This window comes from Lethenteron reissneri, chromosome 11 (genome assembly GCF_015708825.2).
Source record: "Lethenteron reissneri isolate LAM-NWPU_2019-01 chromosome 11, ASM1570882v1, whole genome shotgun sequence".
In the NCBI taxonomy this organism is placed as follows: Eukaryota; Metazoa; Chordata; class Hyperoartia; order Petromyzontiformes; family Petromyzontidae; genus Lethenteron; species Lethenteron reissneri.
The window spans coordinates 12,739,491-12,767,013 of NC_083789.1; the positions used below are offsets into that span (position 1 = coordinate 12,739,491).

Consider the following 27,523-nt stretch of genomic DNA (forward strand, 5'->3'; position numbering starts at 1 on the left):
CCCAGCCCCTCCCTGCACGACGGACGGACGGACACAATAATCCCATGTGGGCTGGTGTAACCAGGAGGTTCCTACCAGTATTATAAATGTGGAGAGAAAACCAGAGGATCCGGCGAAAAATCCACGTGACCACGGGGAGAGGCACGCAAACTCCAAATATACAGCGGGCGTCAAGATCACATACCTGTGAATAAAACAGTTTATCTGTATTCTTGTGCAGGGAAATTGAGTTTTGAGGTCCTTAGGGGCCGTCGATAAATGACGTCACGCACCTAGGGGGTGGGGGGGGGGGGTCAGACGTTTGTGACGATGCGTGATATAGACAACACGTTCTACTTAATTAAATAGACTTTTTAATAAATGTTTTCTACATCAGAGTGCTGCGCCACATTTAATACGCACTACAATGACAATAGTTTAAAGCGATTTAAAGCATGGTTTATTTTCAAAATGGAAATATGGTTTTGGTGGAGGGGGGTGCAGAGCTTTGTGACGTCATATTTGAGGGGGGGGTCTGACTTTGTGACGACGTGTGACAAGGGGGGGGGGGGTCAAAAATCGTCCAAAATCACGTGACGTCATTTATGGACGGCCCCATACGGCGTATAGCCGTTTCAATAGGGCAATTATACAGGTAGGAACAACAGGTTCCACAGTGCCCACCAGGGATTATTTGTCTGTCGTGCATATTTGTCTGTCGTGCACGAATGCGCTATCCAACCAAGTTCCTACCTGCCCACTCCGAAGGAACGTGTTTTTTTTTTGTCAATTTGTGATGGGATTTTGTAAGATGAACGTTGAGATTTGTAAGGGCACGGGGTGACCAATAAGGTCCGAATTGTTCTGTAATATGGGAGGCACCGATAAGGGGTTGGCAGATATGGGATCGGGACCTCCTGCGTACCAGGCGAGATAATATAACATCTCATAGCCACCGTGGCCGCCGGCGCGACAGTGCTGATGTTTGCGAATGGCACCGGGTACACGCACAACAACAACGACGACGACCCACCAAGAGACGGCGAAGTGACCTGCGGAAAGGTGGCTGTGGCCGGGACCACGCCGGGAGGAGACCAGAGACTCATCGACGGGGGTGCAGGAAACGGCGAGCGAAGGTCACGGGAAGCCCTGACCCCGCGAGTGGCGACGTGAGAGTGGCAAGGAGGCGACTATAATCACGACGTTTCGGAGGCAACACAAGATCCCGTCTGTGTTGCCTCCGAAACGTCGTGATTTAATTTAATTTGTTTTATGTTTTCACCTACGTGACTAGACCGAAAAAACCAAAGAGTATGGATCCTTGCAGTCACGGTAACTTCGAATCTAAAGGAGGCTCCTGTGATACGGTGTGGGGGGTTTGCTCCCCCCACGCAAAATCAATGAATTGTCGCGATTCTTGATCAAGAGTCGCAAGAGGACTTTGCTGTTTTTCCCAGGATTTTTCTGTTGCCTGTAGTCACTTGAAGATGTTTCTTGTTCATGTTTTTGTTTTGTTGCGGTTGCACCCGAGTCAAGAGGCACATGGCTCACAGGGTTATACCTAATCAATGAAACTGAAAACTGAAACAGAAGAGCCGATTTTCTTGGGTTAAAGGCGACTGAATATAGCGGCCCCCAGTGGCTGGAGAGGCTCACACGACGCCACGGGCACATTGTACATCACTGGTCGTTATTCCACTGCTGGATGAGGCTCTTCTCCACACGCTGCGCGACTGTTGGCCATACTTCACCACGCTCGTGAGAGCGGGCTGAAGGCGGGATACATTAGTGCTGTACAAGACGATGGATTGCACTGCCTCCTGCTGCCCAAATCGATGACACGTTAGGCAGTTCGGACTCTCAAGGTGTTTCATATCTGGGGCTTCATTCCAGCCGGAGCTGTCTGGGGCTGAGCTACGGAAAATATCCAATTGGTCACTGAGCCCTGTGCATAAACCCTTACTCTCAGCGATACGCAGGGGAGACTCTTGAGAGGCAGGAGGGAGACACAGGGAGACAGAGAGACACAGGGAGACAGAGAGACACAGGGAGACAGGTAGATACAGGGAGACAGAGAGACACAGGGAGACAGAGAGACACAGGGAGACACAGGGAGACAGAGAGACACAGGTAGATACAGGGAGACAGAGAGACACAGGGAGACAGAGAGACACAGGGAGACACAGGGAGACAGAGAGACGCAGGGAGACAGAGAGACACATGGAGACAGAGAGACACAGGGAGACACAGAGAGACAGAGAGACACAGGGAGACAGGTAGATACAGGGAGACAGAGAGACACAGGGAGACAGAGAGACACAGGGAGACACAGGGAGACAGAGAGACACAGGTAGATACAGGGAGACAGAGAGACACAGGGAGACAGAGAGACACAGGGAGACACAGGGAGACAGAGAGACGCAGGGAGACAGGGAGACAGAGAGACACATGGAGACAGAGAGACACAGGGAGACACAGGGAGATAGAGAGACACAGAGAGACACAGGGAGACAGAGACACAGGGAGACAGAGAGACACAGGGAGACAGAGAGACACATTGAGACAGAGAGACACAGGGAGATAGAGAGACACAGGGAGACAGAGAGACACAGGGAGAGAGAGACACAGGGAGACAGAGAGACACAGGGAGACAGAGAGACACAGGGGGACAGAGAGACACAGAGAGACACAGGGAGACAGAGAGACACAGGGAGACAGAAAGACACAGGGAGACAGAGAGACACAGGGAGACACAGGAAGACAGAGAGACACAGGGAGACAGGGAGACAGAGAGACACAGGGAGATAGAGAGACACAGGGAGACAGAGAGACACAGGGAGACAGAGAGACACAGGGAGACAGAGAGACACAGGGAGACAGAGAGACACGGGGAGACACATGGAGACAGAGAGACACAGGGAGACAGAGAGACACAGGGAGACATAGAGACACAGGGAGACAGAGAGACAGAGAGACACAGGGAGACAGAGAGACACAGGGAGACAGAGAGACACAGGGAGACAGAGAGACACAGGGAGACAGAGAGACAGAGAGACACAGGGAGACACAGAGACAGAGAGACACAGGGAGACAGAGACACAGGGAGACAGAGAGACACAGGGAGACAGAGAGACAGAGAGACACAGGGAGACAGAGAGACACAGGGAGACAGAGAGACACAGGGAGACAGACACAGGGAGACAGGGAGACAGACACAGGGAGACAGGGAGACATAGAGACACAGGGAGACAGAGACACAGGGAGACAGAGAGACGCAGGGAGACAGAGAGACGCAGGGAGACAGAGAGACACAGGGAGACAGAGAGACACAGGGAGACAGAGAGACACGGGGAGCCACAGGGAGACAGGGAGACACAGGGAGATAGAGAGACACAGGGAGATACAGGGAGACAGAGAGACGCAGGGAGACAGAGAGACACAGGGAGACAGAGAGACACAGGGAGACAGAGAGACACAGGGAGACAGAGAGACACGGGGAGACACAGAGACACAGGGAGACACAGGGAGATAGAGAGACACAGGGAGATAGGGAGACACAGGGAGATACAGGGAGACAGAGAGACACAGGGAGACAGAGAGACACAGGGAGACAGAGAGACACAGGGAGACAGGGAGACAGTGAGACACAGGGAGACAGAGAGACACAGGGAGACAGAGAGACACAGGGAGACAGAGAGACACAGGGAGACAGAGAGACACAGGGAGACAGAGAGACACAGAGACACAGGGAGACAGAGAGACACAGGGAGACAGAGAGACACAGGGAGACAGAGAGACACAGGGAGACAGAGAGACACAGGGAGACAGAGAGACACAGGGAGACAGAGAGACACAGGAGACAGAGAGACACAGGGAGACAGAGAGACACAGGGAGACAGAGAGACACAGGGAGACAGAGAGACACAGGGAGACAGAGAGACACAGGGAGACAGAGAGACACAGGGAGACAGAGAGACACAGGGAGACAGAGAGACACAGAGACACAGGGAGACACAGAGACACAGGGAGACAGAGAGACACAGGGAGACAGAGAGACACAGGGAGACAGAGAGACACAGGGAGACAGAGAGACACAGGGAGACAGAGAGACACAGGGAGACAGAGAGACACAGGGAGACAGAGAGACACAGGGAGACAGAGAGACACAGGGAGACAGAGAGACACAGGGAGACAGTGAGACACAGGGAGACAGAGAGACACAGGGAGACAGAGAGACACAGGGAGACAGAGAGACACAGGGAGACAGAGAGACACAGGGAGACAGAGAGACACAGGGAGACAGGGAGACACAGGGAGACAGAGAGACACAGGGAGACAGAGAGACACAGAGAGACAGGGAGACACAGGGAGACAGAGAGACACAGGGAGACAGAGAGACACAGGGAGACAGAGAGACACAGGGAGACAGGGAGACACAGGGAGACAGAGAGACACAGGGAGACAGAGAGACACAGAGAGACAGGGAGACACAGGGAGACAGAGAGACACAGGGAGACAGAGAGACACAGAGACACAGGGAGACAGGGTAAGGAGTGTGACCCTCCTGCCTGGGGAATCCAAAAAACAGGGAGCGACGCTTTACGGCAGCGCCGCTGCTGAGTGGATCTACTTTACGGCATCGCCGCTGCTGCGGAGTGGATCTCCTTTACGGCAGCGCTGCTGCTGCTGAGTGGATCTACTTTACGGCAGCGCTGCTGCTGCTGGGTGGATCTACTTTACGGCGCTCGCGGAGGTGTCGTGAAGCGGCGCGTCCCGCGTCTCTCCCGGCCCCCCATTCCGCTCGCTCCGCGTGCCCCGCGGCCCCCCGCGCCCCCCCCCGGCCCCCCCCGCCAGCCATGTGGTCGTTCTTCTCGCGGGACCCCGCCAAGGACTTCCCCTTCGAGGTCGGGGATCGCGTGGAGGCGCTGCAGGGCCGGTGCATGTGGGGCCTGCACCAGGGCAAGCGTAAGGTGAGCGCGGTGACGTGGCGCGGATGTGGGGGTGGCACCAGGAGGGGGGGCACGGGAGGGAGATGTGGGGGGCACCGGGGGGAGATGTGGGTGACACGGGAGGGAGATGTGGGGGGCACGGGAGGGAGATGTGGGGGGCACGGGGGGGAGATGTGGGGGGCACGGGAGGGAGATGTGGGGGGCACGGGGAGGAGATGTGGGGGGCACGGGGGGGAGATGTGGGGGGCACGGGAGGGAGATGTGGGGGGCACGGGGGGGAGATGTGGGGGGCACGGGGGGGAGATGTGGGGGGCACGGGAGGGAGATGTGGGGGGCACGGGAGGGAGATGTGGGGGGCACGGGGGGGAGATGTGGGGGGCACGGGGGGGAGATGTGGGGGGCACGGGGGGGAGATGTGGGGGCACGGGGGGAGATGTGGGGGGCACGGGGGGGAGATGTGGGGGGCACGGGAGGGAGATGTGGGGGGCACGGGAGAGAGATGTGGGGGGCACGGGAGGGAGATGTGGGGGGCACGGGGGGGAGATGTGGGGGGCACGGGGGGGAGATGTGGGGGGCACGGGGGGGAGATGTGGGGGGCACGGGGGGGAGATGTGGGGGGCACGGGGGGGAGATGTGGGGGGCACGGGAGGGAGATGTGGGGGGCACGGGGAGGAGATGTGGGGGACACGGGGGGGAGATGTGGGGGGCACGGGGAGGAGATGTGGGGGGCACGGGAGGGAGATGTGGGGGACACGGGGGGGAGATGTGGGGGGCACGGGAGGGAGATGTGGGGGGCACGGGGAGGAGATGTGGGGGGCACTGGGGGGAGATGTGGGGGGCACGGGGGGGAGATGTGGGGGGCACGGGGAGGAGATGTGGGGGGCACGGGGGGGAGATGTGGGGGGCACGGGAGGGAGATGTGGGGGGCACGGGGGGGAGATGTGGGGGGCACGGGGGGGAGATGTGGGGGGCACGGGGGGGAGATGTGGGGGGCACGGGGGGGAGATGTGGGGGGCACGGGGGGGAGATGTGGGGGGCACGGGGGGGAGATGTGGGGGGCACGGGGGGGAGATGTGGGGGGCACGGGGGGGAGATGTGGGGGGCACGGGAGGGAGATGTGGGGGGCACGGGAGGGAGATGTGGGGGGCACGGGAGGGAGATGTGGGGGGCACGGGAGGGAGATGTGGGGGGCACGGGAGGGAGATGTGGGGGGCACGGGAGGGAGATGTGGGGGGCTACGGGGGGGGTGGGGGTACGGGGGGGGTGGGGCACGGGGGGGCACGGGGGAGGGAGATGTGGGGGGCACGGGGGGGAGATGTGGGGGGCACGGGAGGGAGATGTGGGGGGCACGGGGGGGAGATGTGGGGGGCACGGGAGGGAGATGTGGGGGGCACGGGGAGGAGATGTGGGGGACACGGGGGGGAGATGTGGGGGGCACGGGGAGGAGATGTGGGGGGCACGGGAGGGAGATGTGGGGGGCACGGGAGGGAGATGTGGGGGGCACGGGGGGGAGATGTGGGGGGCACGGGAGGGAGATGTGGGGGGCACGGGGAGGAGATGTGGGGGGCACTGGGGGGAGATGTGGGGGGCACGGGGGGGAGATGTGGGGGGCACGGGGAGGAGATGTGGGGGGCACGGGGGGGAGATGTGGGGGGCACGGGAGGGAGATGTGGGGGGCACGGGGGGGAGATGTGGGGGGCACGGGGGGGAGATGTGGGGGGCACGGGGGGGAGATGTGGGGGGCACGGGGGGGAGATGTGGGGGGCACGGGGGGGAGATGTGGGGGCACGGGGGGGAGATGTGGGGGGGCACGGGAGGGAGATGTGGGGGGCACGGAGGGGAGATGTGGGGGGCACGGGAGGGAGATGTGGGGGGCACGGGAGGGAGATGTGGGGGGCACGGGAGGGAGATGTGGGGGGCTACGGGGGGGTGGGGGTACGGGGGGGGTGGGGCACGGGGGGGCACGGGGGAGGGAGATGTGGGGGGCACGGGGGGGGGAGATGTGGGGGGCACGGGGGGGGGAGATGCGGGGGGAAGATGTTGGGGGCACGGGGGGGGTGGGGGGCACGGGGGGGGGGGGTGGGGGGCACGGGGGGGGAGATGTGGGGGGCACGGGGGGGGGGGAGATGTGGGGGGCACGGGGGGGAGATGGTGACACAGGGAGCTGGCGACTGAGCATCATTCGAGGGCGTTGTCATTCCAAGGGCTCTCATGGGGACCTGTGATCTGGACTCGATGAGAACCCAACCTGAGCTTTGCCTGGCCGTGTTCATCTGCCTGATGGAGCTGTACACCTGCTGTGTGTGATCCCCTGTCTGTGCCGTGCCGTGTGTCCCGTGCGTGTGTGCCGTGCATGCCACGCATGCTGTGTGTGCCGTGCGCGCCGTGGGTGCTGTGTGTCCCATTCTGTGTGTGCTGTGCGTTCTGTGTGTGTCATGCGTGCCGTGCTTGCCATGCTGTGTGTCTCGTGTCATGCGTGCTGTGCGTGCTGCTCGGACCACGCAGGCCGGCAGTGACCCCGTGTCCATCTTCGTCTTCGACATCCGCGCTGGCGCCGAGGCGCAGGCCGCCGTGGCGAGGGCCTCGCTCAAGCGGCTCAAGACCATGAGGCACCCGAACATTCTGAGCTTCATCGACGCACTCGAGGTGTGCCCCGCGCTTCGCTCGGTCCCCCCACGCAAAACACCCCATGAGATCCCTGGCCCTGTGAGGTCCCCACCCCCAGTGGCATCATCAATAACTCGTGGTGGCGAACCGTGTGGTCTGTGTCTGCTGTACGGTGCATGCGATGTGTGTGATGTGTGTTGTGGTTTGTACGGCATGTACGGTGTGTGTGTAATGGTATGTGTGTGTGCACGGTGTGCGTGCACGTTGTGTGTGAACGGTGTGTATATGGTGTGTGTGTGTGTGCACGGTGTGTGTATACGGTGTGTGTGTGTGTGCACGGTGTGTGTGCGGTGTGTGTGCGGTGTGTGTGCGGTGTGTGCACGGTGTGTGTGTGCGGTGTGTGCACGGTGTGTGTACGGTGTGTGCGTGGCGGTGTGTGTGTGGCGGTGTGTGTGCGGTGTGTGCACGGTGTGTGTACGGTGTGTGTATATGGTGTGTCTGTGTGTGTGTGTGCGGTGTGTGTGTGTGCACGGTGTGTGTCTGTATGTACGGTGTGTGTATATGGTGTGTATGTGTCTGTGTGTGCGGTGATGCCGGGTGCAGACTGACAAGTGCCTCTACCTGGTCACGGAGCCCGTGGTGCCCCTGGAGGTTCATCTGAGCAGCGAGCGCGGCACCAGCGGTGACCTCAACGCCAACGCCGTTTCCTGGGGCCTGCACCAGATCGTGGTGCGGCACCCAGAGCACAGCACACATACAGCGCACACACAGCACACACACAGCACACACACAGCACACACACAGCACACACACAGCAGGCAGCACACACACACAGCACACACACAGCACACACACAGCAGGCAGTACACACACAGCACACGCAGTACACACACAGCACACACAGCACACACACAGCACACACACAGCACACACAGCACACACACAGCACACACACAGCACATACACGGCACACACACGGCACACACGGCACACACACAGCACACACACAGCACACACACAGCAGGCAGCACACACACAGCACACACAGCACACAGCAGGCAGCACACACACATCACACACACAGTACACACACAGCACACACACAGCAGAGAGAACACACACAGCACACACACAGCACACACACAGCAGAGAGAACACACACAGCACACACACAGCACACACACAGCAGGCAGCACACACACAGCACACACACAGCACACACACAGCACACACACAGCACACACACAGCAGAGAGAACGCACACCACACGGAACAGAGCACACACTTGACCCGGCCAATAGCCGCGCTCCATGATCCTAGCGGGCTGCCCGTGCCGCCCTCCCCTCCGCGCAGAAAGCCCTGAGCTTCCTCGTCAACGACTGCAACCTCGTGCACAACAACGTGGGCGTGGCAGCCGTCTTTGTGGACCCCGCGGGCGAGTGGAAGCTGGGCGGCCTGGACTACGTGTGCGCGGCGGGCGACGCGAACGGCGGTGGAGGGTCAACTCCCCCTGCCAAGGCCCTGCCGGCGCTGGAGAAGTACGACCCCCCCGAGCGGGCCGAGAATCCGCGCGCTCGCCAGGCCGCCGCCGAGAAGTGGTGCGTGGACAGAATGGGGGGAGGGGGGGCGAGCATCGGGGCCCGTACGCACAGGGACTTTGATTTTGTGTGCATACGCAATATGAGGAGCGGTTGTGTAGCGGTTAGCACGCTGCGCTATGAACCCGGCGACCCGGGTTCGATTTCCGCTCACGGCCAACACCAGTGACGATTATCTGAACCGGTCCTGGGCCTCCCCTAGGTCTACTCAGCCTCAAATGAGTACCTGGTGCGGTGTGTAAACATCGCTACTTGGGAGACAAAGACGACCGGGCGTGGTGCTGGCCACCCACCCCCTCGTGTGCCATTCCTGCCTTCATAGGTGCTCGCTAACAGCACTTGCCCCAACAGTTTGTTAAGGCTATACAGGGAATCTTTGTATTTGTGTGTGCCTCCAGGTCAGGAGACATGTGGGGTCTGGGCTGCCTGGTCTGGGAGGTGTTCAATGGCCCGCTGCCCAGACCATCATCTTTAAAGGCACTGGGGAAGGTGAGCGAGTGGAGGTGGTGGGGCCGGGGGCCATCGCGCTCCGTTGTATTTAAGCACGCGCGCGATGCACGCTGTAGCGATTTAGTTATTTGCAAGGTCACGTGATTGAGTAATTGGATGAAGTGCCGAGGGGGAGTGAACAGCTGCTGGCGGTGTGTGTGTGTGCATGTGTGCCTGTGCGTTTGTTTGGAGTGGTAGTGTAGCGGTTAGCGCACTGCGCTACTCATCTGGCGACCGTAGTTCGATTCCCACTCATGACCAACACCAGTGACGATTATCTGGACCGGTCCTGGGCCTCCCCTAGGTCGACTCAGCCTCATGAGTACCTGGTGCGGTGTGTAAACATTCTCCCGAGGGAGACAAAGACGGCTGGGCGTGTTGTTCTCCACCCACCTTCTCGCGTGCCATGCCAGCCTTCAGAGGTGCTCGCTAACAGCAACAGTCTGTTACGGCTATACGGGGCGATCTTTGTTGGGAGTGGTGTGGCAGTTGTTATGACAGTGCGCTTTGAATCTGGCGACCCGATGCTTGCTCACAACCAATAACATTGGCAGCGAATCTCAGCTGGTCCTGGGCCTCCCCTAGGTAGATCGGCCTTAAAACAATACCAAGCGCTGTGTTTAAACATTGCCACTAGGGAGACAAAGGGCAGCCAGGTGAGGTTCTGGCCACAGTCTCCCCTCATGTGCCGTGCTGGCCTTAATAGGTGCTCGCTAACACCACTTGCCCCAGCAGTCTGTTAAGGTTATATTGGGAATCTTTATCATGTGTGTGAATGTATTATTTAACGTTCGTGTCATTGTGCGTGAACGTGTGTGTGTGAATACGAGAGTGTGTCTTCTTACTTGTGTGTGATTCCGCGCTCGTGATCGTGTGAACGTTTGATCGCGTGTGCGATCTATTGTGAGATCACGTGATCGCACGTACAATCATCGCTTGTGCGACCGCGCCGCGATCAAGCATATTATCGTCACGCCTGTGTTCATGCGATCGCGCGTTTGCGGCCTTCCCAGATCCCGCAGTCCCTCGTGCCGCACTACTGCGAACTGGTGGGTGCCAACCCGCGCCTGCGCCCCAACCCCGCGCGCTTCCTGCTCAGCTGCCGGGCGCCCGGGGGCTTCATGCACAACGGCTTTGTGGATACGAGCCTCTTCCTCGAGGAGATCCAGGTGCGGCCGCACGCCCGACCGCATGGGGGGCCGGTGAAGGACGGCTCTCCTATCACGTGCTATTTGCGTTCCTGAAGAAACACCGCATTATGGAAAAATCGCGTTATGATAACCATTGAGTCAATGGGAATTAAGGCGTGACTGATATTTTTCGTGTTAATTTGTTATATTGTTAGATTTTTCGTGTTCTTGAATGATTGCGTTTTAGTTGGATAGCATAGTTTAATTAAATATGAACATGAAATTTGTGTAAAAATGCATGTTACAGTGTTAGTCGCTAAGCAATAGAAAACGTAGCTTTGGAGGGTGAAGAGAGAAAACGATGAAGGTTGTGAAGTGACTCGCTGAACAGCCTTCAATGATAACATCTTCTTAGATTTAAAACAATGTAACCAGAAGAAATATTTTTGAAATGTAAATAAACTTACATTAAAATTTTACACTTACCACCGGAAGATAAGGTGGCTGCTTGAGACGAGTCGGGTAAAGCACTGTCGATTCATTTTTGGATCGATTCTACGAGTCGTGGAATCGACAATCGAATCCAGTTCAATCTCGCCAACGATCAAACCGGTTGGCACGCGCAGGAAGTTGCAGGGCTTCACCTTTACCCGCTCCAGGCCGATTGGGTCGCGGGCGAACCGACGCACAACGTCGTGACGGGATCCGCCGTGTCCGCCGTTCTGTCCCCGCGCGCAGATCAAGGACGCGGCGGAGAAGCAGGAATTCTTTGGAACGCTGAGCGATCACCTGGACGGTTTCCCGGACGAGTACTGCCGGCGCCGCATCCTGCCGCAGCTGCTCACCGCGTTCGAGTTTGGCGGCGCCGGCGCCGTGGTGCTCACGCCGCTCTTCAAGGTGCGGGGTCGCGCGAGCGCCTGCGGGGACGGTGCGGCCGGGTGCACCGCCGCCCCCTCGCGCGTCGCCGTCGCCGCTCTTCGTAGGTGCTCGATAGCGGCACTTAATAGGTGCTCGCTGACAACAGTCGGACGGCTCCATGAGGCATGTCTGTGTTTTTGTGTGTGTGCACAATATGCGGAGCGGTGGTGTCGCGGTTAGCGCGCTGCGCGATGAACCCAGCGACCCGAGGTCGATACCAGTGACGATTATCTTAACTGGTCTTGGGCTTCCCCTAGGTCGGCGCAGCCTCAAATGAGTACCTGGTGCGGTGTGTAAACATCGCCACTAGGGAGACAAAGGTGGCTGGGTGTGGTGCTGGCCACCCACCCCCTTGTGTGCCCTGCCGGCCTTCATAGGTGCTCGCTAACAGCACTTGCTCCTACAGTCTGTTAAGGCTATACGGGGGATCTTTGTTATACAACACAATGTGTATTTAAATAGTGCCTCAATGTGTTTACGCACACACACACGCGCGCGCGTGTCTGTGTGTGAGTGGGGAGCAGTGGTGTATTGGTGAATTGGGTATCTCACTGTACTACGAACCCAGTGACCTGAATTCGATTCCCGCTCATGGCCTATATTGGTGATGAAAATTGTAACCGGTCCTGGGCCTCTGCTAGGTCGACTCAGCCTTAAAACATCGGCACTGGGGAGCTGAAGGCGGCTGTGCGTGGTGTTGGCCAGATCACCCCCTAATTGCGCCGTACCAGCCTTTGTAGGTGCTCACTGGCAGCACTTGCCCCAACAGCATGTGCAGGCTGCACGGGGGACCTTTGTCTTTGTGCGATTTACCCACGCACAGATCGGGAAGCTGTTGAGCACCGAGGAGTACCAGCAGAAGATCATCCCGGTGCTCGTCAAGATGTTCTCCTCCACGGACCGCGCCACTCGCATCAAGCTGCTGCAGCAGGTGCTGGGGCACGCACGCACACACACACGTACAGCCACGCACACACGTACACACACGCACACACGCACGCACACACGTACAGTCACGCACACACGCACACACACGCGCACTCACACACGCACTCACACACGCACGCACACTACATGCACACACGCACACACGCATGCACACGCACAGCCACGCTTAAATACAACGGAGCGCGATGGCCCCCGGCCCCACCACCTCCACTCGCTCACCTTCCCCAGTGCCTTTAAAGATGATGGTCTGGGCAGCGGGCCATTGAACACCTCCCAGACCAGGCAGCCCAGACCCCACATGTCTCCTGACCTGGAGGCACGCACAAATACAAAGATTCCCTGTATAGCCTTAACAAACTGTTGGGGCAAGTGCTGTTAGCGAGCACCTATGAAGGCAGGAATGGCACACGAGGGGGTGGGTGGCCAGCACCACGCCCGGTCGTCTTTGTCTCCCAAGTAGCGATGTTTACACACCGCGCCACGCGTGGGCACAACCGCACACGCGTGGCCAGAGCCGCGGGTCCTCGAGTTCGCCTCGCGCCTCCGGCGCACAAGGCGACCCGACGCTTCTGCCGCGTGCCGCCTGTAGATTCCGTGCCCCTCCCCCCACCGTTTGTGGTTCCATCACGCCAGCGTCTGTCCTCGCCGTCGTGTTGGTCACCCGCGCTCGCACTCTTGTTATCTCAGCTGCTAAGGCCCATTGAGCCGAGCAGCATCGTTACAAGGACGACCGCGGCCCAAGACCAAGTCACGGGACATTGCAGGGTAGGAAGTGGGCGAGCTCACCGGAGCAAAAAACAACAACCGTTATTGACGCGCGTAGAGGGCCTGATGCATCGGTGCTCATTGGATGCATTCATTTATTTTTGTAATTAAATATTTCACCGAGAAAATCACTAGAGGTGGAACATCTCATTTACGCTGGGACTCTGGGTGCCGATTCAGGCACACGCAGCAAACACGTGAAGACACCGTGTATGTATATACACACACACACGTTGAATCTACAACCTCTACAGTTTGCATTTGTACAGTCATTGTAGAGTGAATACCACATTTATACACTGTTATCCGCACCAAGTCACACACACTGATAAGCACGTGAATGATTCGTTGATACACACCACCAGTTCATTTGGAATACACTCCCTCCAGATGTAACTGCTGCAGACGTTACATGCATGCGTATTTACAGCAGATAAGAGGCACACGAGCTCGCACACGCACACACACGCAAAAATCATACAGTGTGCCCACACACACACACTCGCATAGCCGCACACACACAGCTGTTCACGGCGCCGTGTCATCCCCCACTCCCCCCCCCCCCCCCCCCCCCCCCCGCTGCCGTGTGGTCCAGGTCGCCACAAATTCTGTTTATGCTATCCCCCCTGCATTGGGTAAACGGGCCGGAGGTCTGTTTACATTGATGCGGTCCGCTCCAAACATTTACTGCACGTCACAACAACTGCCCTGCCCGTGATTTGCAGCACTTTTAATGGTGCGCCTCCCTTCCCCCGACTTCCGTGTGCCGGTGCGTCGCACACGCGCGTGTGTGTCTGCGTGCGCGTCTGCGCGTGGGGAGCGGTGGCGCAGCGGTTAGCGCGCTGTGCTATGAACCCGCCGCCCCGAGTTCGATTCCCGCTCGCGGACAACGCCAGTGACGATTATCTAAACTGGTTCTGGGCATCACCTCGGTCGACTCGGCCTCAAATGAGTACGTGGCGCGGTGTGCATTCTCCTTCTAGCGTGTGGCAAGTGTACGTCAATTAGTTTAGTCTAAGCGTGCAGGTTTAAGTTGGCGAGCCATGTCACGCGAGCTGCGGGAGTAGCGCGACGACCGCTGTCCGGTCCACGGGTGGCGAGCGAGCCGAGTGGAACGATGCCGTCGGTCACCGCGCTGCAGTCCGCCTGCACTGAGGGGGGGCACCGGTCATGTCCTGGTTGTGGAAGATGCGTGCGCAGCAGCGAGCGGTCGCCGCTCTCAAGCGGTTGATGATGGGGCCACCGCAGTTGTTCTTGGCAGAACAGAGCCGTGCGGGGCGGTGGTGGGGGCCCCGCGGCGTTCGCCAGCGGCCTTCGGTTGACGCTGCTTCACACGATTGTCTCGCGCGGCGATCCCAGACTGGTTCCCGGGGTCTTGGACGAGTTCGTGGAGGGTCGAGCAGGTGTTGGTGTAACAGAAGGCCGATGCGTTCTCCAGGCGGTTTGATATCGTGGCACGTTGGCCAGAACAGGGAGCCACTCGGTGTCGGTACATTTCAGTTCGCCCGTTGTTGTCCGGCGGATGCTGTTCATCTGGACGTCCAATTTCTCTGTGTGGGCGCCGGATGCCCGGACTGGCACACAAATACTCGGCCGCGTGGGTGGCCGTGTGCATTAAATATCAGCACTGGGGAGCCTGGTGTGGTGCTGGCCACACCACTCCTTTGCAGGCCGGGTCGGCCTTCACAGGCGCTCTCCAAGAGCACTTGCCCCAGCAGGCTGTGAAGACTATAGGGGGATCTTTGTCTCTGTGTGCGCGCGTGCCGAGGTGGGGGTGGTGGTGAGCTTGGCGCGTGGCCGTGTGGGATGCGTGGCGCTTGTTAATCTGCGGAGGAGCTCGTTTGAAGTTCAGTTGGGGGGTGGGGGGGGGAGGCTGACACCCAAACACGAGTGGCAGCCGTGAGGCATGCAGCTGCCAGGAGTCCAGGAGCGACACCTCCTTCCTGCCCCCTCCTTCCTGCCCCCTCCTTCCTGCACCCCTCCCCCTTCTTCCCCTGCCACGAGCAGCTGACCCGAGGCAGCAGCTGAGACGATGCAGTCTCAGCCCAACAGCTGCGTCTCGTACACTGCACGGCCGCCCATTAGCCCAGCCTTTGCACACCACACGAAGCGGAACTACTTCTATATGGCTCCAAAGCGCGTCCGCCGCGGAGGTGGAGCGACGAAATCGGCTCGCGGGCTGGCGACAGGCGAATTGTTAACGTCGCAGGGCCGTCGTGAGAAATGGTGACGGCTTGAGGGAAACTTTCATCCATCAGTGGGTCGAGCATGACTGATGACAATGACGATCTTGATGACTCTCGTGGCTTTGCGACTGCCTCTCAGATGCCCCTCTCCCAGTGTCTGCCTCATGGTGTGTCCCTCCTCCCGGTGCCACTGATGCGGGAGGTGCGTGAATGCGAGTGCCGTTGAGGAGCCCGTGACGCCCCCTGGGTGCCCGTGCGCGCAGATGGAGATGTTCATCCCGTACCTGACGGACACCACCGTCAACTCGCAGATCTTCCCCCACGTCGCCCACGGCTTCCTCGACTCTAACCCGGCCATCCGCGAGCAGACGGTCAAGGTGAGCCCCCAGTCCTGCGCACCCCCCCACGCCCCCGCTCGCCACCCCTCGCCCCCCACCCCCTTGCCCCCCTCGCTCCCCCCTCGCCACCCCCCGACTACACCGCTGTGGCGCTACCAGCACAGAATGCTCAGACAGCAGGAATCTCGATTTTCGTGTCTGCGTGCGTGCTGTTTGTGCGTTTCTGTGTGCTCATGTGTGTGTGGCGTGTGTGTGCATGCATGCGAGCGTGTGTCTGTGTAAGAGGATGTGTGCTCGTGTGTGTTTGCGTGATGGCAAGGATCACGAATGTTGACGTAGACGAGCGTGTTTACGTGTGTGCGCGTGTGTGTATGTGGTCGTGCTGGTGCGTGTTTAAGTGATGATCGTCTATATCGATGAGCCTGAAGACTGAGCCCGTGCATGTGCTCGCGTGCCTGTACGCGCGTGTCTGTACGCGTGCAGTCGATGCTGCTTCTTGCGCCCAAGCTGAACGAGAACAACCTGAACGTGGAGCTCATGAAGCACTTTGCTCGGCTCCAGGCCAAGGACGAGCAGGGTCCCATCCGCTGCAACACCACCGTGTGCCTGGGCAAGATCGCGCCGTACCTCTCCCCCACCGTGAGCGAGGGGCCCCTCCCCTCCCGAGACACGCTGACGGGAATTCCTCCCCCACCCCGTCCCGGTCATAGCCCCCCCCCCACCCCCCAGCACATCCTCCATTCTAGCCGCCACGCCGAGGTGTAAAATCAAAGGCGTGGATCACCTCCCCCGGGGTTCCTCGCGTTTGGAGCGGAAGCGCGAGCCTCTCGGGGTGGGGGGGGGCGCTCAAGGCAGCTTTGCAGGCCGCTTGCCGTGCCGATCGGAGGCGTTCATGACTCGGGGAGTACGGCGCTCATTTGCTCGCTCGTGCATTGGTGCCCAACCGGCGGTGCTCGCTGCTGCTGCTGCTCATAAGCTGCACTGCTGCGTCTTTCACGGTCTCCTCGGTTCAGGTAAAGGTGCAGACCTGCGATTGCTTGCTCGTCCCACTGCTCCAATAGAGGGAGATGTTGAGAGTCCCTCGAGAGAAAGAGAGGGTATTTTTGGGATGATCTTCCACGCTGCCTGCCCAGACGACTTGGAAGAGGTAGGAGTACCCACACTTTACCCCACCGCACGTCACCTGCAAAGTGACATTGTGGTGAACCCACTGAAACTGGATTGCAGGTCCAATGTACGAAGCATTACACCACTCCCCAGTCTTTTTCAGTTCCCTTTAAAATGGCTCGCTCATTGGCTTTGGCTGAACAGCTTGTAAATTAAACAGACGTGTGCGTTGTGTGTGTTGTTTTTGTCGTGGTTGACGCAGCACGCTACGAACCCGGCATTCCGAGTTCAATTCCTGGTCATGACCAATAACCGTGGTAAATATTTGAACCAATCCTGACTCGGCCTCAAATGAATACATGGTGTGGTGTGTAGACATCGGCATCGGAAAGACGGCCGGGCGTGGTGCTGGCCACTAACCCCCTAATGCACTTGCTCCAACCGTCTGTTAACGGCTACACGTGGGATCTCTGTGTTTGTGCGTGTGCCCAGACGCGCCAGCGCGTGCTGACCTCGGCGTTCTCCCGCGCCACCAAGGACCCGTTCCCGCCGTCGCGCGCCGCCGGCGTTCTGGGCTTTGCGGCGACGCACAACTTCTACCCCCTGAGCGAGTGCGCCGCGCGCATCCTGCCCACGCTGTGCGCCCTCTCCATCGACCCCGACCGCAACGTGCGCGACCAGGTGAGGCCCCGGGCCGCACAGATGCTCGCACACGGAAGGGTGGGCAGCGGAGTGTGTGGGTGAGTGAGTGATCAGCTGGGTAAGTCAGTGAGCAATCAGCTGGGTGTGTGTGTGAGGGAGTGATCAGCTGGATGAGGAAGTGATTCGCTGGGTGTGTTAGTGAATCATCAGTTGGCTGTGTAAGTGAGTGATCAACTTGGTGTGTGAGTTATGAGCTGGGTGTGTGAGTGATCAGATGGGTGTGTGAGTGATCAGATGGGTGTGTGAGTTATTAGCTGGGTGTGTGAGTGAATCATCAGTTGGGTAATGGAGTGAGTGAGTGATCAACTGGGTGTGTGAGAGTGATCAGATGGGTGTGTGAGTTATGAGCTGGGTGTGTGAGTGAGTGATCAGATGGGTGTGTGAGTGAACAGATGGGTGTGTGAGTGATCAGATGGGTGTGTGAGTGAACAGATGGATGTGTGAGTTATGAGCTGGGTGTGTGAGTGAGTGATCAGATGGGTGTGTGAGTGATCAGATGGGTGTGTGAGTGATCAGATGGGTGTGTGAGTGATCAGATGGGTGTGTGAGTGAAAGTCTGGCTGAGTGAGTGATCATTTGGGTGAGCGATTGAACGTCTCGGTGTGTGGGTGAGTGAACAGTTGGATGATTGAATGAGTGAGCAATTCCTGTGTTTGAACATCTAAGTGTGAGTGAAAGGCTGTGTGTGTGTGGGTGAGAGTGAATTTCGGCTGTCCATTCGTATATGCATGTGCGCTATGAACCCGGCGCCCCGAGTGCAATTCCCTCTCATGGCCAACATGGCCAGCACCAATGACGATTATCTCAAATGAGTACCTGGGTGCGGTGTGTAAACATCGCCACTGGGGAGACAAAGGCAGCTTAACGTGGTCCTGGCCACAACCCACCCCATCGTGTGCCATGCTGGCCTCTCATAGGTGCTCGCTAACAGCACTTGCCCCAAATGTCTCATAAGGCTATGCGGGGGGGGATCTTTGTCTTTGGACAGGTCTTCAAGGCAGTGAAGTGCTTCTTGGGGAAGCTGGAGACGTTATCGGAAGACTCGAGCAAGCAGGCTGAGCTGGGTAGGTCATCCCCTCCGCGCCCCCTGACCCCACGCTCACCCTCGCCTACCTGTGGGCTATGGCTCTCACCAGGTGAGGGGTCCCGTGAGTCCCCCCCCAGGATGACGTCGTGGTGTTTGAGGGGTTCGGAGGCCATGACTGGACAGGAGCAACGAAGGAGAGGGAGGAATTGGAGAGAGCGGCGGGGGGGAGACCTTGTCCAGCAGTGAACATATCACGCTGACAACAACGACAGCAGAGTGTGCGAGCATCACTCAAAGGCTAAAAGTTTCAAGCGGCCTACACCGAACAGCACCACTGAGGTTGCAACGAAGAGCCGACGCATTTCTTAAAACGAGTGGCAAGGGCTCTTGTGCCGATTCATAAATTGGTCATCGGGAAACATTTTTAAAGTTTAATTCTCATAAGGTGTAAAGTAATGTGTAACAGCGTCTGGGGCAGAGACAATGGGAGGAGAGCTTTGCGATTATTGGGAGCTGATCGCTGTAAGTGGCGACCCCTGACACTTGACCCCGATGCTACCCCCTTGCCCCCACCACCCCTCTCCCCCCAGAGAAGGATGTACACGCAGGAGTGGGTGGGGGGGCCAGGGGTCCCGATGGAAGCCTGGCGGGTGGAGGGTGGGCGGGTTGGGCCGTGACGGGTGTGACCTCGCTCACCTCCAAGCTCATCCGCTCGGGCCCCACCGGTCCCGCAGAGCAGCCGCCCTCCTCCGAGCACGGACAGCCGGCGGCCGCGCCGACGCAGCCGCCAGTCGCCGCGGCAGCCCCCGGCGCCGCTGGCGCGGCCGGTGCAGACGGTAACGCGTCCTTCTCGCGCCCCCCCCCCCGCACCGTCACTCGCTCTGCTCCGGCGTCGGTTGCGGCAGTGCGCTCACCGTTTAGCGCGAGGCCGCGTCGCTCACTCGCGTTGGTCGTGACCGCTGTGCAGCGCGGGACAAAGTGGAGAGGACACGAGGAGGCGGAGCGGTGCCTCGCGCAGCAGAAGCTTCCCGGGCAGAGGAGGAGGAAGAGGAGGAGGAGCACGAGGTGGAGGAGGACGAGGAGCAGCAGCAGGAGGAGGAGGGAGGGTGGGATGACGACGGGGACTGGGGCAGCCTGGAGGTGCCTGCTCCCCACCTCAACCACCAGCGCCAGTCACTTGTTGTGGACGTCGCCGACTCGGCGCTGAACCCGACGAGAGCTTGAACCTGACGGAGGTGTGTGGGTTCCCCCGCCCCCCACCCCCCCCGTGTGTCGCCTACGTGCACAGGAGCAATCGCAGTCGGCGAGCCGCGCAGCCGCAGAGAAGGACAGGCAGACGGACAAGACTCCGAACCCCATGAAGGTGCTGTGAGGACGTCCCACACGCTCGCTCGCTCATGCTCCGTGTGAACCACATCCTGTGAATGTATTGACGGGCGAAGTTAAAAGTTAAAGGAGCAGCACTCCAATTTCCCTCACGCCACTACTGGCAGAATGCCTCCAGCAGAGGGAGCTCTAGAGCCCTTCCGAAGGGTAGTGTATTTGGCCTACTCTTCCATGCTGGCCAGACATCTCAGAAGAGGTGGCAGTAGCTACACTTCACCCCACCACACGAAATCTGCTGAAAGACTATCTGTGGTGGTACACATACGTACAGCTGGGTAGACAGAGGTGGAGGGATTTAAGAAACTTGTACCATCCCTTTAACTGCCATGCCCTGAGATCAAACCAGCGACCTCTGGATACCAAGTCCAGTGGTGTGCTGCGAACCATTGCACCGTGGCAGCTACATGTTTACTGGATATGAATGTGAAATTCAATCGAAGCTTCTAGAACTTTTGTAGGGTTTCTCCCTTCCACGCACTTGCTCTGTAGCGGAGTCCCCAGTCTGCCTCTTATAGTCCCAGCCCTGAGGCTCGCATTGTCCGAAGTCGCAGCTCGTACACGCAATTGTCTTGAAGTGCAACCTCAGAATCAGAATTCTGATTCCCAGCCCTGAGGCTCGCATTCGTCTGAGGGCACAGCTGACGCATGCTGTTGGATTCATGTGCAACCTGGGGTGGAGCTCCCACTTACCTCCTCACTCTTTACTCTTTATAGTATCAGGGTGATTGATGATCGAGCACTCACCTTGTCACTCCAGTCACCCGCTCACTCACCCAACCACTCACCTACTCACCCACTCACCTATTCACTCACTCAGTCACTCACCCAACCACTCACCTACTCACCCACTTACCTATTCACTCAGTCACTCGCTCACTCACCCAACCACTCACCTACTCACCCACTCACCTATTCACTCAGTCACTCGCTCACTCACCAAACCACTCACCCACTCACCTATTCACTCAGTCACTCGTTCACTCACCCCACCACCCACCTACTCACCCACTCACATATTCACTCGGTCACTCGCTCACTCACCCAACCACTCACCTACTCACCTATTCACTTCAGTCACCCGCTCACTCACCCAACCACTCACCCACTCACCCACTCACCCACTCACCTATTCACTCAGTCACTCGCTCACTCACTCAACCACTCACCTACTCACCCACTCACCCAACCACTCACCTACTCACCCACTCACCCAACCACTCACCTATTCACCTATTCACTCCAGTCACTTGCTCACTCACCCAACCACTCACCTACTCACCCACTCACCTCCTCACCCACTCACCTATTCACTCAGTCACTCGCTCACTCACCCAACCACTCACCCACTCACCTATTCACTCAGTCACCCGCTCACTCACCCAACCACTCACCTACTCACCCATTCACTTATTCACTCAGTCACTCGCTCACTCACCCAAACACTCATCTACTCACAGCATACATACAGGAGGTTGTGAGTGCGACCCCAATCCTGACGCCTATGTATTTGGAGTCTGCGTGTCTCTCTCTCTGTCTCATCGTGGTCGCGTGGATTGTTTTCCGGGTCCTCCGGTTTTTTTCCTCCGCATTTACAATCAGCATCACGCGTTTAGAGTATTTTGTTGCTATACACATTCCTCACGATAAGCAACTTCATTGAGCGAGCATTTGTGGCCAGGGTCGCTTCTGAAAAAGAGCTGCATCGCTCAGTGAGCCTTACCTGGCAAAATAAAAATAGTAAAAATCAATAGTAAATCTATCACCCGCTCACCCTATCACGAACTCAACTCACGTGCTCACCCACCCACCACACTGCAGGTTACAACAGCACACTCACTCAAACTATCAGCCACTTACCCACTCACTCACCTACTCACCCACCCACCCACCACACTGCAGGTTACAACGGCACACTCACTCAAACTATCAGCCACTTACCCACTCACTCACCTACCCACCACACTGCAGGTTACAACAGCACACTCACTCAAACTATCAGCCACTTACCCACTCACTCACCTACTCACCCACCCACCACACTGCAGGTTACAACGGCACACTCACTCAAACTATCAGCCACTTACCCACTCACTCACCTACTCACCCACCCACCACACTGCAGGTTACAACAGCACACTCACTCAAACTATCAGCCACTTACCCACTCACTCACCTACTCACCCACCCACCACACTGCAGGTTACAGCAGCACACTCACTCAAACTATCAGCCACTTACCCACTCACTCACCTACTCACCCACCCACCACACTGCAGGTTACAACAGCACACTCACTCAAACTATCAGCCACTTACCCACTCACTCACCTACTCACCCACCCACCACACTGCAGGTTACAACAGCACACTCACTCAAACTATCAGCCACTTACCCACTCACTCACCTACTCACCCACCCACCACACTGCAGGTTACAACAGCACACTCACTCAAACTATCAGCCACTTACCCACTCACTCACCTACTCACCCACCCACCACACTGCAGGTTACAACGGCACACTCACTCAAACTATCAGCCACTTACCCACTCACTCACCTACTCACCCACCCACCACACTGCAGGTTACAACAGCACACTCACTCAAACTATCAGCCACTTACCCACTCACTCACCTACTCACCCACCCACCACACTGCAGGTTACAACAGCACACTCACTCAAACTATCAGCCACTTACCCACTCACTCACCTACTCACCCACCCACCACACTGCAGGTTACAACAGCACACTCACTCAAACTATCAGCCACTTACCCACTCACTCACCTACTCACCCACCCACCACACTGCAGGTTACAACGGCACACTCACTCAAACTATCAGCCACTTACCCACTCACTCACCTACTCACCCACCCACCACACTGCAGGTTACAACAGCACACTCACTCAAACTATCAGCCACTTACCCACTCACTCACCTACTCACCCACCCACCACACTGCAGGTTACAACAGCACACTCACTCAAACTATCAGCCACTTACCCACTCACTCACCTACTCACCCACCCACCACACTGAAGGTTACAACAGCACACTCACTCAAACTATCAGCCACTTACCCACTCACTCACCTACTCACCCACCCACCACACTACAGGTTACAACAGCACACTCACTCAAACTATCAGCCACTTACCCACTCACTCACCTACTCACCCACCCACCACACTGCAGGTTACAACAGCACACTCACTCAAACTATCAGCCACTTATCCACTCACTCACCTACTCACCCACTCACTACACTGCAGGTTACAACAGCACACTCACTCAAACTATCAGCCACTTATCCACTCACTCACCTACTCACCCACTCACTACACTGCAGGTTACAACAGCACACTCACTCAAACTATCAGCCACTTATCCACTCACTCACCTACTCACCTACTCACTACACTGCAGGTTACAACAGCACACTCACTCACCTACTCACCCACTCACTACGCTGCAGGTTTAAATTGCAAACATTTTCCAGTTGTTGCTCGTGAAGTTCTTATTTACATACTAATAGCAGCCTCATTGGGCACTGAAACAGTGTCCCGGGCAGTATGAGGACCATTGATGATATTTTTAGTTTTAAACGTTTTTACTTATTATTTTAATGGCATATTTATGTTGTTTGTCTCTTAACTGTGATTCTTCAATATGTTATTGTTCGGTTTAATGTTACGCCAGCAACACTTAGTCTGTGCTCTCCAGTTTCCGAGGTGGAAAGTAGTGGGATTAGTTTTTCCAATTCCCGGCCAGCTGGCTCAAAAACTTAATAAACAAACAACACTCAAACTATCGCACACTCACCCACTCACCGACTCACCAAACTGCAGGTTACAAGAACACACTCAAACTATCGCACACTCACCCACCCACTCACTCACCCACTCACCAACTCGCCAAACTGCAGGTTACAAGAACACACTCAAACTATCGCACACTCACCCACCCACTCACTCACCCACTCACCAACTCGCCAAACTGCAGGTTACAAGAACACACTCAAACTATCGCACACTCACCCACTCAGTAACTCACCTACACACTCACTCGCCTACTCACCAACTCAACACACTGGATGATGGAACAACAACACAGTCACTCAAACTATCGCACACTCACCCACTCACTTACTCGCCTACTCACCCACTCGCCACACTGCAGGTTACAACAACACACACAAACTATTGCACGCTCACCCACGCACTAATCGAATCGGTGCTAAAAGGGGTCATTGCACCATTTCATATTTGGGGGCTTCTGAAGCAGTGATAAATCGGCACGTTTGTTCACATGACGACTTTATTAATTGTCTGTGTCAGGTGGTGGAGGCGGTACGACACGCATTTCACTTGCAAAATCTGACTTCCAAAATAATCAATTGCCAATCAGAAACTGCGTTTAAACAAAAATGTTAAATATCTGCGTGGATTGTGAAACGCCGGACGTCGTGTGCGTCCGTCAGATGGCCCCGAGCCGGCCGCCCGCCGCCTCCTCCAGGTGGGACGATGCCTGGGGGGAGGAGGCGTCTTGGGGTCGCCCCGCGGGGGCTGCAGAGAAGCGGACGGCAGTAGCGGCTCCAGCTCAGCAGGGACGCGACCTGGAGGAGTGGGCCAACGACTGGGGGGAGGAGACCGCGTCGAGCCGCGCCACGGGGAAAGGAGCCGCCGCCAAAGACGCCGCCGACGACGTGAAGCCAGCGAGTGCCTATGACTGGGAGGGCACTGCCCCGCGCACGCAGGTACGGGGCGCGCGCGGGCACAGCGCACCGCGCACCTACAGCCTATGACCACATCACTGTTGCATGCGCCTGACCCTCTTCAGGTTGGAGAAGACCTCTTTTGGCATCAAGTATTGTGGTCAATGCAGACATGATTCCTTGTGAAAGGTTTCAGTTTGGTGTTTTAACAACTTAACACCTGTTTTGTTGCCAGCAAAAAGGGGAAAACCTATTCTCATATTTTGGTACTGGCAAAGGAGGTCCCATGATGCAGCAATGGACCTGTGTGGAGCTTTACACGTTACCTCCCAACTTGAAGCCAGGCCTCAAAACACCGCACGTGACACTGAATTGAATTGGCCAATCATCATAATGTAGGACTCTCGTGAAAAAGAGTCCTGAGACTCAGTGAGCCTTTCCAGGGTGAAGGGCCATCATCATTATTATTATTATTCTTAAAGCACTTTGGTACATTACAAGGGTATAGCACATGTAGATATGGTGCACGTGGATATGGCATAGCAAGGTTTGGCATACAAGATGGCAGCACACGTGGTCGTGACACGCACGGCAGCGATGGGGCATTGAGAGCAGATGCGTGATGTGTGCAGGACGCAGGAGGGGGCGGCTGGGATCTGGAAGGAAATTGGGAATCCCTGGAGCCAAGTGCAGGTAACACGCACGCCTCGGTGTGCACTGCTCAACGACCACACCGTACTGCATTGTGCAAACACAACACTTTTACCAGAGCACACCACCCCACCCAAACACGACACACTCGCAGAGCACACCACACCGCACCGCTCTCAACGCGCACTCTACGGGAATTGTTTGAGCGCAGCTTATCTTCGCTAGTCCTCCCGGCCCTCTGTGCTCCACTCTGGGCTGGTGACGGTGCCGCGATCCGGAGCCAGCTCGGCATGGTTCCGGTTCGCGTCGGGGAGGGGAGGTTGCTGTCGTGACGACCGTGTTCGATTCCCGCACGCAGCCGCGAATCCAGCCGAGGAAGCGCGCAAGAAGCGGGAGGAGCGGCGGCAGCAGAGGCAGCAGGAGCTGGAGGCCAAGCGGGCCGAGCGCCGGGCCGCCAAGGGGCCGCTGCGCCTCGGGGTCCGCAAGCTGGACTAGCGTGCTCAACGTGGAGACGGCCCCTGCTGGCCGAGGAAGCCTCGCGCGCAACACCGGCACCTTGGGGACACCGAGAAACCGCTTCCCGGAATCCCGGAACCCTGGAATGCCAGAACCCCGGAGCGCCGGTGGACTTGGCACTCCAGCGACAGTGCGTGTCAGGAGCTCTAAGGGAGCACGGACCTGGGAATGCTAAATGTGCGACGCGTGTGGTGGTTGTGAGGTATTTTATGTTCTACTTAAATTCCAAAGTGGGCGATGAGAAGAGCTCGGAGGATGCGTAGTGGCCGTCGCGGCCACGCGGCCAATTTTGTTTGCCTTTTGTTGTCCGTGCCTGTAATCTCTTGTATATTGCGATATCTCTGTAAATTAGCACGACGGCATTTTAAAAAGAAAACAAAGCAGAACCACGAGTGCTGTACGGCATGTGTCCTCGGCGATGTGCAATACAGCGAGACGGGCCACGGTGGCTCGCCGTTAAAGCGTGCAGCCGCCTGGCGTCGTCATATTGTGTGTGGATTCTTCTAGTGGGGTGCCGGTATCAGCCGTGTTGGTAGCGCTGGTGTTGGTAATGTTGGTAGTGGTGTTTGCGGTGCGAGTGGTGTTGGTAGTGATAGACGGGCATGGCTGGGTCATGTAGCCCGCATGCCCAGCCACCGCATGCCTAAACAGTGTGTTCGGCCGGATAGAGGGGGCTAAATGGGCGTGGCACGGGCTAGAGAAGAGATGGAGTGATGTGGTACAAGAAGATTTGGAGCTGAGTGGACTTGCCGAACACTGGTACAAGCGGTATCAAGATCGGCCTCTATGGAAGAGGCTCTTGAAAGATGCTACTGAGCAATTGGAGAAAGTTGCCCTCCAACAACAACGTAGGGCAGAGGAGCGATGCTCACAACAACAAGCAGAGTGCCAGGCAGCTAAAATTCAGCAAGTTGGCACAGTCGGGGGCACAGCTGGTGCATTTGCCAGACATCTCAGTCAGTCAACCTATGGCACCTGGGTCTGTACTGTGACCTATCACGTAGTCTCAAAGTTGGTCACTTTACCACCACTTAGTGGCGAATGGTGGCTGTTGTTTTTCGTGTGGTGGTGGTGTTTGCAGTGGTGTTGGTGGCGTGAGTGGTGTTGGTGATTAGTTGGGAGTGGTGGCGCAGTGGTTAGCATGCTAGGCTCCAAATGTCTGACCCGGTTTCAATTTCTGCTCACGAGCAATCAAAGTGGCGAACATTTGAACCGGGTCTGGGCCTCTCCTAAATTGACTCGGCATTAAAATTAGTACATGGTGCGGTGTGTAAACATCTGCACTGGTGAGACAAAGGCAACCAGCTATGGTCATGGCAACCCACCCCTTCGTGTGCAGTCTGTTGAGGCTAAACGGGGGATTTTTGTCCCAGGTACCTTCAGCCCGGTCAGGTGAAGTTGACCCAGTAGGCAAGCTAAGCGAGCTGTAGGTTCTGCTTTGATGGTAGACCTCATTTTGCCGATACTCTTAGAAAACGGCGACCACTGCTTATTGAGGAAGAGCGGTG

The 27,523-nt window shown here is 57.4% G+C and overlaps 1 protein-coding gene across 1 annotated transcript; it reads left to right on the plus strand.

Annotated features, from left to right (window-relative positions):
- The first annotated feature begins 4,783 nt into the window (after positions 1-4,783).
- SCYL1 (SCY1 like pseudokinase 1) lies at positions 4,784-26,481 on the plus strand. The gene is made up of 18 exons (XM_061550178.1): positions 4,784-4,949; positions 7,434-7,574; positions 8,139-8,264; positions 8,889-9,133; positions 9,532-9,622; positions 10,636-10,791; positions 11,491-11,649; positions 12,494-12,601; positions 15,833-15,946; positions 16,391-16,546; positions 17,507-17,695; positions 18,705-18,780; positions 19,334-19,579; positions 19,711-19,883; positions 20,032-20,106; positions 24,615-24,890; positions 25,481-25,541; positions 25,858-26,481. The coding sequence occupies exons 1-18, from the start codon at positions 4,836-4,838 to the stop codon at positions 25,992-25,994; spliced, it is 2,643 nt and encodes an 880-aa protein (XP_061406162.1). The 5' UTR covers positions 4,784-4,835; the 3' UTR covers positions 25,995-26,481.
- The last annotated feature ends 1,042 nt before the right edge of the window (positions 26,482-27,523 follow it).

Coding starts and splice junctions, on each gene's coding strand:
- SCYL1 (XM_061550178.1), top strand. CDS start 4,836: ATGTGGTCGTTCTTCTCGCGGGACCCCGCCAAGGACTTCCCCTTCGAG. Junction 4,950..7,433: donor TGCACCAGGGCAAGCGTAAG/GTGAGCGCGGTG, acceptor CGGACCACGCAG/GCCGGCAGTGACCCCGTGTC. Junction 17,696..18,704: donor ACCGCAACGTGCGCGACCAG/GTGAGGCCCCGG, acceptor GTCTTTGGACAG/GTCTTCAAGGCAGTGAAGTG.